At 36.0% G+C, this 20,293-nt stretch overlaps 1 protein-coding gene across 1 annotated transcript in view; it reads left to right on the top strand.

The window, feature by feature from the left end:
• The window catches only part of Hcn1 (hyperpolarization activated cyclic nucleotide gated potassium channel 1), a 342,629-nt gene extending 325,709 nt beyond the window's left edge, over positions 1-16,920 (top strand). Inside the window, exons 7-8 of the mRNA XM_038323575.1 lie at positions 13,786-13,950; positions 16,016-16,920. Coding sequence (XP_038179503.1) covers positions 13,786-13,950; positions 16,016-16,920 — 1,070 coding nt within the window. The remainder of the gene's footprint in view (positions 1-13,785; positions 13,951-16,015) is intronic.
• Positions 16,921-20,293: the final 3,373 nt, after the last annotated feature.

Raw genomic sequence — 20,293 nt, 5'->3', positions numbered from 1 at the left:
CTTGAAAACTCTTGGTCAAGGCAAACCTACACCACTTCCAATAATTTTAATGTTTTTCTATCTTTAGCCTATTATACTTACTTCTTAAAAGCTAAGTAAAACCCTGTATATAGATATCTGCTAGGCAGTTTGCTCTTACATTGTGTTAAAATGCCCAGAGTTTCTTTTGATAGTCACATTTCATTTCTTGTAAAATAGAACTACTTGTAATCTATGACCCTCAGTGCATTTGAACTGTTAAACAGAGATAGATGGATAGGTACATACAAAGATGTTATGTAGGAAGATGTGTATATGAATGTATATGTACAAACAATGCACACATATACACACACACAGTATGCAGTTTCTGCTCAGATTCTATGGAGGCAGACACATTTATGTAAAATTCAGTTTCTGGCCAGGTGGTGGTGGCGCACGCCTTTAATCCCAGCACTTGGGAGGCAGAGGCAGGCGGATCTCTGTGAGTTCGAGGCCAGCCTGGTCTATAAGAGCTAGTTCCAGGACAGGCTCTAAAAAAGCTGCAGAGAAACCCTGTCTCGAAAAACAAAAAAAAAACCAAACAAACAAAAAATTCAGTTTCTGCTCATATTCAATGGAGGTACACACTCTACACACATATACACACACACATATCTCTATAGAATCTGAGCAAAAACTATAATCATTTTAATCGGATCTTGATCACATAATATAGGTGAAGTAACAATTTACTTAGAGTGATAGAACAATTTTGAAAAAACCCAAAGTGAACTTCATACTGTTATTCCTAAGACTAGAAAGAATTTTTCAATGTACAATTTATTTTTTTTCCTCCTAAGAATATTTCTGCAGACTTAGGTTCACCTTGAGTGCTTTGTGTCTGTTGCAGAATAATCAATCATAGGTAGGGGCAGATGTCAAAGAGACTTTTGACAAACACACAACTAGTTTACACAACAGCGGCCAAAATGTGTTTATTTCTAGCCACACATCCACCATTATTATCAAATTAATCATTTGGTGTAAGATGACATTGGTTTAGTTTGTGGTAACTTTTTTTTTCTGTTTTTCCAGAGGGTTTCTCTGCAGCTTTGGAGCCTATCCTGGAACTTGTTCTTGTAGACCAGGCTGGCCTTGAACTCGAGTGCTGGGATTAAAGGACTGCCCCATCATTGCCCAGCTTGATAATATTTTTTTTTATTTTTTGATAATATTTTTTAAAGCAAAGCTATGGAGCAAAAGAATATTAACTAAAAATCTTACAGAAATATTTAGCTTGTGATTCAAATGATAATGGTTTTCTCTTATTCACAGATAATAGAACCTTAAGAATTTGGTAAAAGAAAAATATATGGAAAACTCTATTTTCTTTATAGTTTTCCACGAACCTAAAACTGCATTAAATAAAATAATGTCCATTAAAAACAATTTAAGACCTACAAATGAGGAATAGTTTGATTTTTGTCTGAATATTATAATGATATTCTTAAATAAACATCCCTGAAAACTTGATTTAAATAATCAAATTTCATTTAGTAAACACAAATTGATCCCATAAAACTTTCTAAGTATACTTTCTAGTTTATCTTTGACAAAATTCATTATTAAATCACATTTATTTGGAAAATATGAGAAATTTCCTATATATAGTTCAAACAAAAAATACAGTGTAAGTTTATGTTTAATTTAACATGAATTACTTAAAAATTATCAGTGGAGCTGGAGAGAGATAGCTCAGATATTACAATGACTAGTTGCTCTTCCAGAGAAACCATGGTCAATTCCCAGCACCTACATGGCAGCTTAACTGTCAGTAACTCTATTCCTGGGGGTATGAGACACTTTTCTGACTCCACAGGTACCTGGCATGCCCCTCCTGCACAGACATACACGCAGACTAAAATACTCATACCCATAAGAATGAATTAAATGCACGAGAAAGCTTTAAGTCTCTATGTTAAGTCATGGAATAGAAAAGAGGAAGCCACATCTATTGGCATTTCTAACGTTTAATGTAGAAGAATAGAAATATATTATTTATGGAACTGAATTTAGGTTAATTGTCTAGTATCTGTGAAAAGTTCTGTTCCCTAAATGAACAATAAAATCTGAGTTAAATACTAATGAAAGTCCCTAGGTCACATAGCCACTCATTGTGATCTTGATCAATACTTGACCAATGTATAAATTTGAAGTCTGTTCTGAAGACAAAGCATTGTCATAGACAATGCATATGGTAGAAGATTAACAGTAAACATTGCTGTAATATTGGACGACAATAATAAGTGCTGACTAATGAGTTCATATCACTGAATCTGCTTCTTGGATGGAAGGTGATATTTATGTATGTAAATAATGAATACATTTGAGAAAAATGACTAAGGCTTATGCTATGTTGATTGAAAGAACGAATAGTTAAATTCATTTTGCATACGACCATTTTTGTGGCCCAGTAAAATATGCAGAGTGAGACACATTGAACTCAATTTGTATTAATAAGAAATGGCTTCAAGGTATTTTGTAGTACCATTCCCTCAAGAAAAATAATTTTAACAACCTAAGAATAACTTCCTTTCCTTTACATGAATATTAGCAAGATGATTTTAATATTATTTTAATTTCTATAAAGGTACAAATAAGTGTTGCCACTGTGTCTGAAGAATCTTTCAATATTTTATTAAGTCTTATTTTAAGAGACACTTAACAATTGTCTGTTGAATTTGTATATCTATCATTTTATTAAGAGAAAATCACAATCTTTTTCATTAGCACATAATATTTCTATTTGACACAAAGCTGATTTTATTCTAACCTACCAAACATTCTTTATCTTTTTGCTTCAGTGAAAATGTAATGAACCTGAATTGTATGTACAAACATAAAAATTCATTTTATTTTTACGGTTTCTCTGCTCATGGGGTGCAGCTAGCTGACTAGAGTCGTTCCCAAACACCTTGGTCCCAGAAGCCGATGGCCCTGTCAGTGTGATCAACTGGAAGTTCCAGGATCTGTCAGAGTCATTTCTCAAAAAATACGTTAAATTCATAAGGATAGCTATTACTGTATGCAACCATTTTTTGTGACCCAGTAAACAACCAGAAGAGAGACACACATATAAAGTGTGTGTGTGTGTGTGTGTGTGTGTGTGTTTAAAATTGTTTTAGATACCAAAGCAACTATAATTAAACTCCTTGGGACATTTGTTTTAATTATGCATTTTTTGGATAATCTTCCTGGAACACTGGAAAACAAATGTTAATCACTTCGTTAACAAGATAAACCTATTTAAACCCATTAGAGAAGCTTTTCAAAATCTTTGTCTACTTATTCTTACTATTCCAGTGTGAGGGAATGACAGTTAGTCTACCTATTTAATTAAGGAGGATAAAAAAAATACCTAATGATGAGTTCAGGGTTATTGAACATAGAGACAATATGAGAAAAAGGAAATTAAAGTTTACAGCAGCATGATAAGCAGCAACCAGCGTGAAAATTATTTCTGACAGAAAACTTGCTAACTTGAAGGGTTTTATTGATTTGTCTAAAGAAATAAATATTTGAAAACATGGAGGATAAAATGAGCTAGAGAGACTGTCTTTCTTCCAATGTTAACATTTGAGCCCATGATGTTGATGCTGAGGATTGTATAGATTATTATAAATTATGCTATTTAGAACTTAGTTTTACTTGTTTTAAATGTTATAGGTTTGAAGGATCTAGTGACCCTCTGCAAAATTCAGAGGAAGCTAAGACATGGTCTGAAAATAGATGCATTTTAAAATTAGTTCCCTGCTTGTAGTTTGAACAATGCTTGGATATTTGACAACATTAAGAAATCATTATCAATTTCTATGTATGATAGTATTTTGATGATTTTTATTTTAAGAATAGGCATTTAATAATGAACACTAAAATTTATAGTTGTAATAACATAACTGAAGTTAATTTCAGATAGAAGGGGGAAATATATGGGGCACCAAGGTAATTTGTCTCACTCTCTGCTTATCATTATTAAAGTAATGATATAAATAAAGGTAGGTTTACCATACCCTCGTGTTAGTGTATGACATGTTACCATCATTAGGTACAGCAGCATACCATAAAGTAGTAGAAAATGCACTGTAGAATATACTTCTAGTAATCAAAGACTATTTCTAGTCTATCTCATTTCTATATTTAAAATTTCTAGTAACAAGATATTATTCGGATGTCTACAAGAAAGTAGGAAAGGCTTGATTTGGGTGGCTTTCAATTAAAACACATGACAATAAGAATATTGCTCAAAGACCAAAGGAGTTGTTAGACTGAAATGAAGTTATACAGGGAACAGTAAGGTGGCTTGCAGCCCCAGTTCATAGTAAGCTTAAACAATAAGATGATAAGTTGAGACAAGCCTATATTTCAAGATAAGACCCGTCTCAGAAACAAAAGATGGAGTTGCTTGGGCTAGTTATTCTGAAAGTAACTAAAAGCCATGGGATTATTAAAAGTGAATCTTATTCATTATTAGTTACCTGGAACTGTGTTCTCACCTTACATTGTTTATTGTATTTGGCTCTGCTTTCTCCAGCTCAAGACTGGGTTGCCAAATCAGAAATTGGAAAGCATAACTGGTCTGGTAGATATTAAGATATTCAAAACTAAGGGTTGTGATACTTGCATCTTTTAACCTACCAGTGTGTTGAAGCAATGGACCCCAAAGAAATGATCTGGGAATCTCAGATTAGGAGTAGAAAAAGGTCCCTCTTGAGGGGACCTTGACTTTTTGACAGATTTCACACCTGTCAGACCTCCTAGTGGGAGGTAATAAAGGCCAGAGAATGAGGGGTTATTGGTGGGGAGACCACCCCTTGGCCAGGACTGCTTAGTTGAGCATATCCTTGGATCTCACTTCAGGACCCAGAGATGGATGTTGAGGGACTTTTCTGGATCTCTTTGTTCCTCTTTCAAATGTGGCTAAATTGAATGAATCTTTTAAGACTTTCCATTAAAATAGCAAACCAGACTAAACAAAAAACCTGTGAATTCTCTTTCCTCCAAACACATGGAAATAAAATAGTAATCTATTGAATATCACATGGAGAGAGAGTCTTCCAACAATGGCTTACAAAAGTTATAAGCACAGTTCAGTTAAGCTTTTGGAAAGAAAACAAGTTTCTCTTTACTGGGTGAAGGCCAGACCATTCTCTCATGGGAGAATTTTCTGGGTTGTTTTTTATCGTGCTAGCCAAATAAGTCAGGAATATTGTTGTTTTAAATACAGAGGATAGTGTGTGTGTGCCATGTTGCTAAACAGTTGGGGTTTTTGACTCACTTCTTCACTTTGCTTAATGGTATAAGCTAATACATAGTTTATATATTCTTTAAACTATTGGCTTTTTTAGTCTTTCTAGATTTCTAAAAAACAAAGAGACAAACAAAAACAAAACACCTCAACAATTTCTGGCATTACATGTATAATGAATTCTGAATTCTGGTCACTTTCACCACTATCATCCTCTTTCATATTTTTCCATCTCATATTGGATCCTGGCTTTCCAACAAGCCCCTTCCTAACTTTTGTCTGTCTCTTGTTCTGTCTCTGTGTGTCTATGTTTCTCTATGTCTCTCTTTCTCTCTGTGTGTCTTTTTCTCCATGTGTATCTCTGTGTGTGGTCTTCCCCTTCTTTGTTCCCTCCCCCACCTCTGTGTGTATGATCCCCTAAAATTAATTATTGTTTCTTTCAGGAGCATTAGGGGAAAGTTATTTATTGGCGCATGAGCAACTTATCAGGAATACAACATAAAACCTGTTCCCCAAGCAACTATTACCTGCCAATACGCGCCCTGAGAGAGACAGAGCTCCCAGCCCCTTCCCCACATAGGATGAAACAGTGTCAACCTGACCTGTGTCTTGAGCAGGCGAACACAATTGCAGTGAGTTCCTGAGTACAATCCTGGGTTCCTACCTTTTGGTACTTGCATTCTTTCAGACTCTCTTCTGTGATAGACCCTGAGCCTTGGAAGTTGTTAGAGAGATGCTCTGCTTAGGGCTGAAATAGCAATAGTCATTTAGGCTCCGCATTTTGGCCAGTTGTGAGTCTCTGTATTAACTAACACCTACATCAACGAGGCATCTCTGATGAAGACTAAAAGCAACACCAGTCTATGGGTACAAACATTAAGTATTATTAAAGTGGTTCAACACCATAACCATTTAGCAAAAAATCAATAGTAAGTTTCTTTTTAAAGCCTTTTACCTTCCCAGCACAGGCTCTTCTCTAAGGTTTCAGCATCAGGCAAAACTTCCTTCCTGTGTAGCAGGCCTCAAATTGAATCAGAAAGCAATTGGCTGTTCTCATAATAGGCATACCATGATTGCACAAGTTTTCATGTCAGTTCGGGGTGTTTGGACTCAGATTCTCACACTTGTAGAGCCTTGCTTTATTGACTAAACCATTTTTGTGGCCTGCCAACAGACAAATGCAGCCTGTACTGTTTGGGAGGCCACTGGGGCACCTTCAACTAACAATTAATAGGGAGGTGTCTGGCATCTGCAACTTGAATTTTTGCTAATAACATTCTTGGAAGCACGTTGTCCATCAATCTGTGAAGGATTTCTTCATTCTAATATTTTCAATTCTGTTTCTAAACATCATTACAAAATACATATTGTTGTTAGGCTGAGTGAAGCTGCGGCAAAGGATATCTAGCTTGAGAGCAAAAAAATCTTTTAGAGTAATTGGCAAGCATCCCCATGAAAGGCCAAAGAGCCAAGTTGTAGGCTTTCACTTTATATGTGTTTCCTGTCACAAATTCATCTTTTTACAAACAAATTTTCAAATATATGCAAAAGCATTTCTTAATTTAAAAGAAAATGTGTGCGGAAATTCAGTGTTAGTACTTAACTGTAGGGCTGTTGGTCTAACATTTTTCGCAGAATTACCTTGTTTCATTTCCATCAACTAACGAAAGTAACTAGACAACGATGTGCATTATTATTGCCAATGCATATTTAAGTTTATATACAAAATAAAATAAATAAATTTACATCATTTATATGATTACAATTATTACCTTAATTTTGTTGATTAGTTGTCATACAGAATGATGCTTTCTGAACTGGAAAGACATCAACAGAATCTTAAATTCTTTAAGATCAATTTGTGAGTGTAGGTGTTCTCTTAGTTGGGAAGATTTATTCACACAGTAACTTTTTATGATTAACTTTTATAGAGACTGTCAGGTGGGAATGACAGCGACAGATGAATATTGATTTTTCTACTCAGTTCATGACATCTCTTTGGTTCCCCACACAGATAGTCAAAGATCTCATTATGACCTATCAAAAGGAATAGGTGAATGGGAAATAGGAAAAGGTGGAATCTGCTGACTAAAAGAATGTATAAATTTACATTTCCAAAATGAGTTACATGTAAAATAGGCCTGGTAGGCATATTCTGGGAGATAGCTTAGGGTTACGTTCAGAGTTTGTGCTATGGAAAACACGAGCAGATGAGCAGAGGAGAGATAAATTATCATGAGAATTTTAGAGGCAGAGTTTACAGTCAGTCAACTGCCTTCAGGAACCATGATTCTAGTGACCCAGGAACCAGGACTGGAGGGGGTACCAAACTTATTAACTCATGCACAGTTGGATTTTTAGTCTTTTTCTATGCAAAGGAAGGGCTGGCTTATTTATTCGTCTTTGACTGATGAAAACCTACTAGGAAGGGTTCTCTAGTCAGGTCACTGATCTTGTATACGCTCATTTGAACTGGCTTTCTGGGTTCTGTGATAAAAGTCTGTCACCTTGCACACACAGGGAAACCCCACTTCTGGTGGACCTTTCAATAGGAGAAACTAGACTCATGTAAGGAGAGGTTTCATGAGCTAAAATTTTCTCTGGGTACCAAAGCTTTGATTATTATATATTCACTCTTTTATATCTAGCTTCAAATCCATGTGTTTGCTAATACTTGTCAAGTTCAGTTGCAGCTTCATTTCCTAGCGACTTGTGAATAAATTTTGCTCCTGTGAAACGTTGCAGTGGTTTTTGCCCAGGCAAATCCCTGTCAATCATTTCTAAACTTATCAAAACTTCTTTACATATCTTCATCTCGACGGCTAAAACCCTCACTTTCAGTTTATTTTTGCAAACCAAATATAGATGAGCATTCTTGTGCCACAAATATTTAGTAAAGAATTTGCTTTCAGAGAAAGATAAGCTGAGTGATTTTCCATGTAAAGCAAAAGGTTTTTCATTTCCTAAAAACAGTATTTGACATATAGACTCATTCTTTAAAAACCCCACTATAACATTATGGGTGAAGATGAAATTTTTCATTATTAGAGAATTGTGTTTTATATCAAGCGAAAGTACAATGATCCAATATTCTTATGTTGTTTATGGCCCCTCCTTTAATGAACCTGTACTCAAGATTACTGCATCCTCCTGCTATCTTCTATCTTCTGTTTTCTTTATTGTCTTCTTCTTCCCCAAGGGCTATGGAATATAGTCTCTCTTCCTGCTCCAAAGCTGGTCTAAGTCCCGTCATGTTACTCCAGGCAAACAAAACCTTTCTCTGTTTTAATTAATTATGTGCCATTTAAAGCCATATGAAGTAACTAGAAGGAAATTTACCTTTGGAGTGATTTTTAAACTTTTTAAAACATAATGCTTGAATTCCTAATGTTGGAAAGATTGGTGCAACTTCCTCCTTATGTATTCCTTGTAGCTTCAAAATACTACTATTAATAGAGAAGTGGTTACAATTATTATCCCTTACTTTATATTCATTTTATTTCTTACATCCAATTTCTTTCAACTAAGGAGCCTGGTTCCAGATGTAAACTGGATACCAACAATTACTTATTTTTTTGAAAGCCTATTCCTGACAATGCCTTGGAACTTGGATAATTTGCAGAATTTAGGTTTCTTCTATAATAGAAAATCCTTACATGCTTTTTAATGAGGTATCCAGATTATGGCTTAAATTATTAAAATAGGAAAACTGCCTAGAAATTTGAGTTGATCGTTTATTATTATATTAAACAAACCATGAAAGTGTAGATTGATATTCTTATTGCCATGAAAACATAAATGAAAACTGTGTGTATCTCAGTATGATGTGAGAGAGTTGGGTGAAATATTTGAAGGTCAAATTATTTATTTTCTGTAGTAGACTTGTCTAATAAGAATGCAGTGGATCTTCTCTAATAGTCATGTTTTTGTCCCATGTTGTGCAAGCATATTAAATGACACATGGAAGACAGAGCTGACAAGAAATTACTTCACAAAACACATTAGAGGTATCAAAGAGTTGAATTCATTTGATGAATTTTTCAAGAGCTGGCTGCTTTTTAAAGAAATTTATAATTCAAGGTGTTTGATTAACTATTAAAGATTTGAGTGTTGACAGATTCAAAACAAAAAGGAAAGGACTCAAGTGATCTGGTGGGTTTTTAAAGCTGATTAGAAGTAAGAAGCCAGTGATCATAATCTCCTTATCTTTGATAACTTGTTTCATTTAGGGCCACTGAAAATTTAAATCCATGCATGTTCACACTGAATAACAGAAGAATGACAACAGCTGTTTCTTATTTAACCAAAGGATACTCTAAGAATTTCTAAGTTCAATATCTAGTATTTAGCTTCCAAAGTTTAGTATCATATGTATTTCATATCAGTTTGTGAATGATAGCATGTAAAGCTGATTTATATAAACATTAGACCGCTAACAGAGTCACAGTGGAATGAAAAGATAGCAATGCAAATTGGCAGAGGAAGGGAAAAGAAACAAAGGGGTGAAAACCACAAACTTCAATGAAAAAAATACATATAAACAGCAAAGGGGCATGATGTCACATCAGAATGATTGTAGTCAACTGGAATGAGATGAGAGTCTCATGACTTCTAGAAGATAGAGCCAATGAATGGCCCATCAGTTGAGAGCACACACTGCTCTGGCAGAGGAGTAATTTATATCTTTTAAGAGAAATGAATCAGTTGAATATAGGGTGAGAGCTATGATTTACTTGACAAGCGAGCAGCTATAGACGGCCTAAGTAATCATAAACAACAACTGCCAACAGCATAGGAGGGAACGCAGTAGCTGTAAAAGCTGATTCGTCTCCATGCAAATTCAAATTACCAAATCTCTATTGGAAAATGTCAAGACTGTGCATTCTGGGTCATTTGAATATTTATCATGATACAAGTCTCTCAATATGTAACCATTCCTCTATAATATCCATATTAGAAAAATGTAGAACACAATAAAAATCAATAAAAAAATCCATATTAGAAATGTATAATATTTAGTCTGCATTTTAGAAATATAAAATTTGGAATATAAAATAATACAAAACTGATATTTTATGTTATGTCCTAGCCATATTTCTTTAGATTTATTTTCAAAACTACTTAACTTCCAAAATACTGCTATAAGACAAGCTTGATATGCAAATTGGTAAATCCATATGTTAATGTCTCATACCATATGGAAACAATACTAGTTCTAGTGTAACTAATAGGAAGACCAGACATATAATAACTATGAAAGAAAAACAAAAGGTGATGATGTTTTTTCTGACATATTAATATGAGATACTGGGTTAGAAAGGTAAAAAAATTCTGAAAAAAATCGTATTTTGCTGCTAATAGATAGTTACTTATTTCATGACATTGAGATTTAGGAAATGAAGCAACTTTTGATTCAGCTACAGTGAATGGCTGAGTCTAACTTTTCACATAAATTCTAGACCTCAGGTAAACACGTGACTTCAGAAAGTCCATCAAGACTTCCCGATTAACTCTGTGTCACTGGGATGTCAAACTGCATGAGAGGTCAGGGAAATCCTTCTGAGTTGGAAAATGCTTGAAGCCATTTTCCCGAACCTCGGGAAATAACTGCTTTTATAGGGGACGGTGATGCCAGGTGGACTTAAATGTTTAGAATCGGGGTTAACGAGTGTCAGCAAAAATAGCATCAGGCAGATAATACATCTCATAGCCAAAGGATTATTAAAAGTGCTCACAGGGCATGCTAGGGCACAGCTAATCCCTCAAACCACAGTCTTCCTGATGCTGAAGCTGAGACCAGCTTTCTAATGTGCCTGTTACAGGGGGAATTGCTGACAGTTTTGTCTTAGCCAAGTTCAGTAGCTTATTAGCCACTTCTGTAATTGCCCTGTAGAGCACTCTGGGAAAATCCTATCTCATTAAATATGTCAAGCTCTCATTATTTGAAAGGACAATTGTAATATATTACAGTGTAGATGAATGGATTCATCACTAGGTAAATTTATGCTGTTCTTTCTTTGGTCCTTGGAGCTGCAGACTGAGCTGGGGCCTTGCATATGCCATGAAATCCCCTTCCACTGATCTACTCCATGGCCCCTAAATGTTTACATTTAGGTCATTTGTAGCTGGGTTCTCAGAAAATGAACAAAGAGGATAGGCAGGCAGTCAGAGAAATGAGTAGGATTTATAAAATATGAGGGCACTCTTTCATAAATGTACATGTTAGATGGCAGGTTTATCAGGAATTCTGTTTCATTTCTAGGCTCTTTATTTCCGCTTGTTTATGGAATTGACTTGAGCACCCCAGAGCAACTTAAATTTTCTTCTGATGATGTAGGATATATCAATAACTCAGTAAACATTGGTAAATTTTCTTTATTTTAAGACCTAGTAAAAACCTGAAAGATATATTGTGTGCTTTAAAGTAGGTACATGAAAAGGTCTATTAAACAAATATGTGTCATATCTACCATGAGAGTCATTGTATTATCAAATCCCAATAACAGAAGTTGGTGTCATAGTTTCCTTATAGAGTGAAGTTCAATTAATATTTCATTTCATAGGCTATGTTGCTTTTTAGTTCATTGATTCAAGCAACACAAATTAAATCAACTATTATGGACCATGTTTATATTGTATGTTTACAGACCAATGAGACCTTATAGGTTAGAATAAAGTCTGTACTACAAATCTGATACTCGTCAAACTCTAGAGATTTTAATTAAGCGTAACTGTTTACAAAAATGTCCAAAGAATGTAGGTATTTTTTTCAGATCTTCTCAAATAAAAGACATCAGTCTAGACAACAACCAAGGATCTGAAATTCTCAGGCCAATACCTTTTATGCTACACAGAAACAAGTTTCTCTTAGAATCCACGAGTGCTTTGATATGAGTAGCTGGATCAATAGGAAGTTACTCTTACTGACATTCAGCCATCATGGTCAGATGTTTCCTTCCAGATTTTTGCAGACGCAGGAAAATGATGTCTGGTTTGTTCATGTCTTCCTTTTTGCCTATCTCCATATTTTATCCATATGAATAGCTAAAACTCATAAAATAGTGAAAATCTCAATATACTTGCACACTATGTACATAACTTTAAGTATCAAATAAAATCTTTCAATGAAAAGTCTAGATATTTCAAAAACTTTAATTATTTAAGAAACTTTGTGATAAAAAGTTTAATTATATTTGCATGTACTTGTTAATTTCTTTATGTGTTTGTGTATGTATGCATACATATGGGTGGGCATGTGCCATAGCACATGTGGAGATAGAATTCAGATTACAATTGTGCCAGTCAGTTCTTTGCATCTACATCGTGAGTCCCAGGGATTGAGGTGGTTAGCATTGCCTTTATCCAAAGGACCATCTCATGTGCTCCAAACTGGTCATTTGAAAGACAAAAAGAAAAAAAAAAGAATAAAATTACTTCCAAGTTTAAAAAAAAAAGGCAAAACCTACAAGAATTTTATTTAATTTATAGAATTTTGAAAATCATCTCTTGTAGGTTAGTTAGCAAATTCTAATTGGAAACATGAAGTTGCCATATTTTGAGGATATTAATTTTAGTGGTGAATTCCTCTGTGATATTTAATTAGGAGGCTACATTTGTATATTTGAAATATTCTTTTCTTCATTCTAATCTCAAAAGGAATACATGAGCCGGGCGGTGGTGGTGCACGCCTTTAATCCCAGCACTCGGGAGGCAGAGACAGGTGGATCTCTGTGAGTTCGAGACCAGCCTGGTCTACAAGAGCTAGCTCCAGGACAGGCTCTAAAGCTGCAGAGAAACCCTGTCTCGAAAAACCAAAAAAAAAAAAAAGAATACACGAAGTCCACTAAGCTATTATGTTACATATTCACCTGGACCTCAGTCCTAATTTTATTTTTTTAATATAAACTTTCTGAGCCAGTGATTAGACACACTGTTGATTCTATCTATAGCATTTTATCTGCTTCTTGCCCCCGAAAGTTCACAACATCTGATTATAACTTTTTTCCTGCAATTTCATTATGGATTTCTTAACATTATTCAAAATAAACCACCCTCTCTGTATTTTAGAGTAGAAACATTCTCTCCCATTCGAACTCAAAGCCTTCATTGTTTTAAAACATTTACAGTTTTATGAGTGGGCATAGTCTTGTGCCAGTTGGTAAGACCTGAAAACATACGTTCAACAAACAGTATACAGACCGACTAGGCTATCTTTACAGATATATATGTATAATGTGAAGAAGAGGCCAAGAATTTGAAAAAGAGTAGGGAGCGGTATATGGAGGGTTTGAAGGGAAAAAAAAGGCAAAGGAGAATTGTAATTATAATAATCTCAAAACTAAAATTTAAAAATGAACATTAGTAATAGGATGGTTTTAATAGCCAAATGAATTTCCTGATAAATAGAAAATGTATGCCTCTAATCACTGGTTACTAACATGAGAATTTTTAATTGTTTGAGGCATTCAAAACATGGAAAAGCACCTTACCAATCAAATCATTCTCCCTTTTCTTTACAGAGATTTGTCTGCTGACCAAGGGCCGGCGCACTGCCAGTGTTCGAGCAGATACATACTGCCGTCTTTACTCCCTTTCGGTGGACAATTTCAATGAGGTTTTGGAGGAATATCCAATGATGAGAAGAGCTTTTGAGACGGTGGCTATTGACCGACTCGATCGGATAGGTACTCTTAGCTTTTACCTTTCCTCAAGCACAATTTCTTGTTAGTTTCAAACTCTAATGCATAGATCCCTTGTTAATTTGTGTGGGGGAAAAAGCATACAGCTGTGTAGAGAATAGTTGTTTAGAAAGACCTGAGGTCATTTTTGCTCCTCTAAGTGCCCTGGATTGATTTGTTCATGTCTGTTTTCACTAGCGATGCAATCTGATAGCCCAGCTTCAGTTTGAATCATCAGGTAAAAAGCACTGGTACAAATTCCAGATAGCATTAAAATAGTATTAAAAGTCAATACCATGAGTCTCTATTACATTCTAAATTTTACCATAATGTTCTTTTTTTATCTTCAGGGGCCAGCTTTACATTTTATACTTATATGAAAAATTGAAAACATACACAATTAAACTGGTCTCAGCAGAAACATCAAAATGTGTGTAATACAGACTCAAGCAGAATAAGCCTTCTTTTGGACATATCCTACATAGATGTTTACATTGCAAACATCAATGTTGCGAAATATTTTACGCTACAAAACAAAAATATGTTAAATAGAACTTATTAGTTATGCTAAAGATTTGCGTAGTTTCTCCCAGCAAAGTAGAACCACATTGTCTTGCTGTGGAATTCATTAGCTATCCTGGAATGTGCTGAAAAGATCATTTGAGTTATTCCTTCAAGCTTTAACCCTTTTGTAACCTTACCTTTCCTTCCCCTCTTACTTTGCGTAGTTCTGCCCTAGACTGATAATCCAGCTTAACTACTATTCCCTGTAGAAACCTTTCCTTGCTTCTCTCCCCATACCAGGAAAAATTCCCTTAATGTAGTCTCAGAGAGTCTCCTGCATTCCATGTCTCAGCACTGCCTTTGTTATAGTAACTATTCTAAAAAAAAAACAAAAAAACTAAACTTTAGAATGGAGAGAGCATCTTGAACTCACCATTATATTTGCAATATCTGGTCCACAATGCATGTATGTAGAAGAGGGGGGAAGGAGGAGGGAATAAATATACCTGAAGCAGATGGAGTTGGGGAAAGTTAAAAGTAAAGAAAAGGTGTCTCCAGATCTTCATTCTTAAAAAGGTAAGGTCTTCCTTTTTTTTTTTTTTTATGACAGCCTCTCACTCCCCTTTCTTTCCCTTTATATAGCACAGAGAGAAAGATTTTAAGGGTCAAAAACAGGTGAGGTAAAGTAAAAGGACCGTGTGGACAATATCACAGGGCACAACAACCATAACAGAAGCGCATATTGACAACTTTGCTAATTCACTGGGCTTAGTCATCCAGAGAGATGGCACCCAGGAAATAAGTAGACATTCCTCAAAGCAGTATTGAAGACAGCCTCATTTTGCTATGTGAGTGTTCATTTCAGACACAGAGACTAATTTCTTAGTATTTTTGACCCTGATAAAATTCTAACAGTTCTTTATGAAATTGTGTATCGAAAACAGTATCAGATTCAGCAACCTGGGTCTGGTCTGAGGAATTGCCTTTCTACGGGAACCCAGATGATTCTAAGGAAGCCAATTAGTCACCCGTAACAAGGGTTCACAGTCAGAATTCCTTCCTTTTTTTTCACAGCCCCTTCCCTCTCCAACCCAGACTTCTAAGCAGTGACCTTAACCTTCCCATGTCATAAATATGATGAAGACAGCTGCTTCCCAATCCTGAGCCTTGCCTAAATGGTTCTATCTAAAGCCTTTCATTGACGGTGTGTCCCAGAGCAAATGACCCAGTGTTGCCAGTCATTTCCCATTGCCTCACCTTGTAGGCACAACTCAAAATTAAAATAATGGTTTCACTCCTCAAATTTCTCTCCTGTTAAACGTGTCCATTTCTTCTATGAAGCGGCTTTCCTTTGCCATCGTCAGTCTTTACTATGAGATTTCTAAGCAGGTGCAACACTGTTCACGAGGCAGACGCTTCACTTCTGTTTGGTGCTCACAGGTTAAGTTCTCGACTTCTAAACCCGTGGGTCCTAACGCTGACATACATCACCCTGGAGTAGCCAGTCTCTTGTGGCATTTTTGTTCCTTTCAGTCTCTCTAAGTGCCTATTTTTCCTTTGCTGATAGGCAAGAAAAACTCCATTCTCCTTCAGAAGTTCCAGAAGGATCTGAATACTGGTGTTTTCAACAATCAGGAGAATGAGATCCTCAAGCAGATTGTGAAACACGACAGAGAGATGGTCCAGGCTATCCCTCCGATCAACTACCCTCAAATGACCGCCCTGAACTGCACATCATCAACCACCACCCCAACCTCCCGCATGAGGACACAATCTCCACCCGTCTATACGGCGACCAGCCTGTCTCACAGCAACCTGCATTCGCCCAGCCCCAGCACACAGACGCCCCAACCCTCGGCCATCCTCTCGCCCTGCTCCTACACCACAGCAGTCTGCAGTCCTCCTGTACAGAGCCCCCTGGCCACGCGAACTTTCCACTATGCCTCTCCCACCGCCTCCCAGCTGTCACTCATGCAGCAGCCCCAGCAGCAGCTACAGCCGTCGCAGGCACCGCAGACTCAGCCGCCGCCGCCGCCCCAGCAACAGCAGCAACAGCAACAACAGCCACAGACACCTGGTAGCTCCACCCCGAAAAATGAAGTGCACAAGAGCACGCAGGCACTTCATAACACCAACCTGACCAGAGAAGTCAGGCCCCTCTCGGCTTCGCAGCCCTCGCTGCCGCATGAGGTGTCCACTATGATCTCCAGACCTCATCCCACTGTGGGCGAGTCCCTGGCCTCCATCCCTCAGCCCGTGGCAGCTGTCCACAGCACGGGCCTTCAGGCAGGGGGCAGGAGCACAGTGCCACAACGTGTCACCTTGTTCCGACAGATGTCCTCGGGAGCCATTCCCCCTAACCGAGGAGTGCCTCCGGCACCCCCACCACCAGCAGCTGTGCAGAGAGAATCTCCCTCAGTCTTAAACACAGACCCAGATACAGAAAAACCACGTTTTGCTTCAAATTTATGATTCTTGCTGATTGTCAAAACAGAAAAGAAATACTCTAAGAAACAGAATATTCACAGATATTATTTTATTCTATCTCATGATAGAGCCCTATAGCCTACTCTGAAAAGATATTTTAGACAGCTCTGGCCTACATGCAAATGTAAAAAAAACATATATACATATAAAATTAAATATATATCATTATATATAAATGCCCAAGAGAAGTTCTAAAGACTTGTATAGCATTCAGTGTTACGTGTCTTCCTTTCTTTAAATCCATTAAAGGATTAAACACGTTGTTGTAAGATCATTGATTTCTAATGTACTTTTACTTAATTCCTTTGATATGTGTATTCCTCTCTTTTATGAAGAGTTCTTGGGGTCAATGGCATCAAAACTCGAGTTTTAAAAAGGCAACTCCAATTAGTTCCAAAAGAGCACCAATCAACGTTTTCTTTTGTTAGCTGTATCCAAATTATTGATTTATGCGGGATGAAGTAACTAAATCCCAGTTTATAGCTCTAAAGTGTATTTTGGTGCTTTAAATTTTGAGTTAGGTGAACGAACACACCACATGCTCAGCCACCACAGGAGACAAAACATTGCCACAGCGAAGGCTTTCTCTAACCTCAAACACGGTCATTGATTGGGCAGGAAGGGTGAGGAGGTAGTTGTCTTCATGTGTTACTGAACTTTTACCAAGACTCAGTCGATGTTAGTTGTAAATAACTTTCCAACCCAAGTAAAAGTAACTACCTGTGTTGTGTAGAGGTAAAAGTCACTCACTGTTTAGAATTCAGTTTTATGGCTTCACTTCAAAACTTAAGAGTTTTAAATTTCACAGAACCGAGTAATTGTGACAATTGTTCAACTGTAATGCAATGGCTTCAGACCTACAATATTATTTTAACCTGCAATATTTTACGCAAAATTGTATGCTTGGATCTACAAATTGCCTGTATTACACCAAAAATTATTACTTTTCTTCCTTATTGACATAATCAAGCATCTGAAACTAGTCCTGGCATGCTTTGGGGGGCAAAAAAAAAGTAGATTCCAATCAGTAATTGTAAGAAAAGGCTTACAGTATTTCTCACTTCTAGAGGATATAACAATTCATTAATTGTGTCTTTTAAAATTCTTAAAAGGCTGACTTGGATCTCTGACTTAAATCTAGAAGTGAGGTTTTTCACTTTAATTTGATATTAATGCTGTTACTATCATTTAAACAATTATTTGCAAATCACAGCTTGGTTTGGAGTTAAATATGTTCTGTGTCTTCATGTTAGTTGGTAGTTTATTGTGATATTAATGTGAAGAAATAAATATAATATCATCACATCTGTTTGGAAATGCACATTTGCCCTCTGTATATTGTAACCAAGCCGTTAGTAAATCTTAAGGCATGTGGAAACCAACATAGTCCTTAGACAGGCAGGAGGTTTGTTCTTTTAAATGTGCTGGACATAGTGTGACTGTGGCGACAGGAAGCAGGGGTGAAGTTGATCTGTCTGTAAGCATTGTTTGTTTGTTCCTTTGTTTCCTTAATTCTTTCCATGAGCATCAGCCTCTTAGAGAGCGCGTGGTCTTACTGCATCCCACACATGTGGAGGATGACTGGACCACAATGGGAGGATTTTAATGTCTGACTTCTGTAAATAACTCAAGAATGTGACCTGAAGTGGAGGTCTTTGGTAGCACAGGCATGGATGGTCCACTTAAGAACTTAAAATCCGCACATTCTGATGGCACAGGGCCTCTAGATAGACTTGAGGACAGGAAACGAAAGCAGAAGCAATGGCTATAAAGTGGATCCATTTTTGCCTGTTATGCCTTTTATGGATCTAACACCTATAAAACCAAAAAGAGTTGTTATGATTAATTGCTAACAGATCCTGTTTGTGTGGAAACAATCAATATACAATGTTAGGCAATGTAATGTTATTCATTTCTGACATGGTGATGACCAATGACAGCCTGTTGAGAATGATGTAAAAGAGATCATTCAGCCTACGTAGAATCTATGGGAAAGTTACAAGACCATTTATGTATCAGTACAAAACTCCTCTATTTTATTAAAATATAAAGATTAGCATCAATATATTAAGATCATGCACTAGTCCTTTAAATTATTAAAGGCCTACATTTGACAGAATTAATGGGTTTGTTAGTAATATATTTTTTATACATAAAATTTTTTGAGCACTATGGGAAACATCAACAAAACTGAACTGCATGATCATTCAGTGGAACCATAAAATTTTTATTCATTTTGTACTAGAATGGACAAAGAACTCTAAGGTTTATATGCTAAGCTAACAAAATGGTACAGGGTAAATTAAATATACATATGTACGAATGTGTATTTATATACACATATTTAGATTAAGGAGAAAGTGATTCACATTCCTGTAATATAAAGGTACAGTGCTAGGTGAACATGACTTTTTTTCTCTGTACATAATTAAGCTCAAGTTTGGAGTTTTAATCTGTACAGAAAGAACTGTACTATTGATCATTTGCTGCTGAGAAGATGAAGAAAATAGCTAATCTTGCCACTGTATGACCAGGGAAGAGTTAGAATATGTCTTTTGTCTTTGCTCAAAGCCATACATATAAGTATATATAAAGGTTATTAATAAATCCAAAAGAAAATAAACTAAAATTATGAATATTTTATTTTATTGCTGTACTCTAATCAAATGTTTCTCTTTGTTGATGAATATAGATTTGCCTGTCTTTCTGTCTTTGTATAATTTCCAAAAGACTTATTCTTGAAAATCACCATACTTCTTTATAGATATTCAACAAATATAGAATGAAAATAATTTAAATAGAACAAGGATTTCCCAGTCATCACTTTGTTTTACCTTCCTCATATCGTAAAAAAAAAAATGTTTATTTTATTTCTTACCCCATGCCTCTTTAATATATTGTGCTTGTCCAGTTTTAAATCACAGCCATGTTTATATATAGGATATAAGGATGATTTTTTAATTTATGTACATGACATGTTTTCTTTGGACTTTTCAAATGCCTCAGATGAGGTTTATGACAACGAGGGTAAATAAGGGAGTACTCTAAAACACAATGAGGATAAAATTTTGTTTTGCAATTTACTATAATCCTCAAACACACAGCCTGCCTCCAGGTCTCTGTGACCTCCCCATGAGGAAATGATTACCAAGTGAATGTTATTTCACTTTTCAAAGATGGCTGTTGTAGCATTTACAGGCTGAAATGAACATGGTATTTTCAGGACACTGCAAAGGAAACAAAGGAGTTATTTGAGTAATTTCTACAGGCTATGAACAATTTAAGCAATATAATGAGTTTAAACTTTTAGAGATATTATATTAAAACTATAGTTCTTTATGTTTTAAAGTACAAACCA

The sequence above is a fragment of the Arvicola amphibius genome, chromosome 3 (assembly GCF_903992535.2).
Source record: "Arvicola amphibius chromosome 3, mArvAmp1.2, whole genome shotgun sequence".
Classification (NCBI taxonomy): domain Eukaryota; kingdom Metazoa; phylum Chordata; class Mammalia; order Rodentia; family Cricetidae; genus Arvicola; species Arvicola amphibius.
The sequence above is the reverse complement of the archived record's forward strand: the minus strand, read 5'-3'. Positions and strand labels throughout refer to the sequence as shown.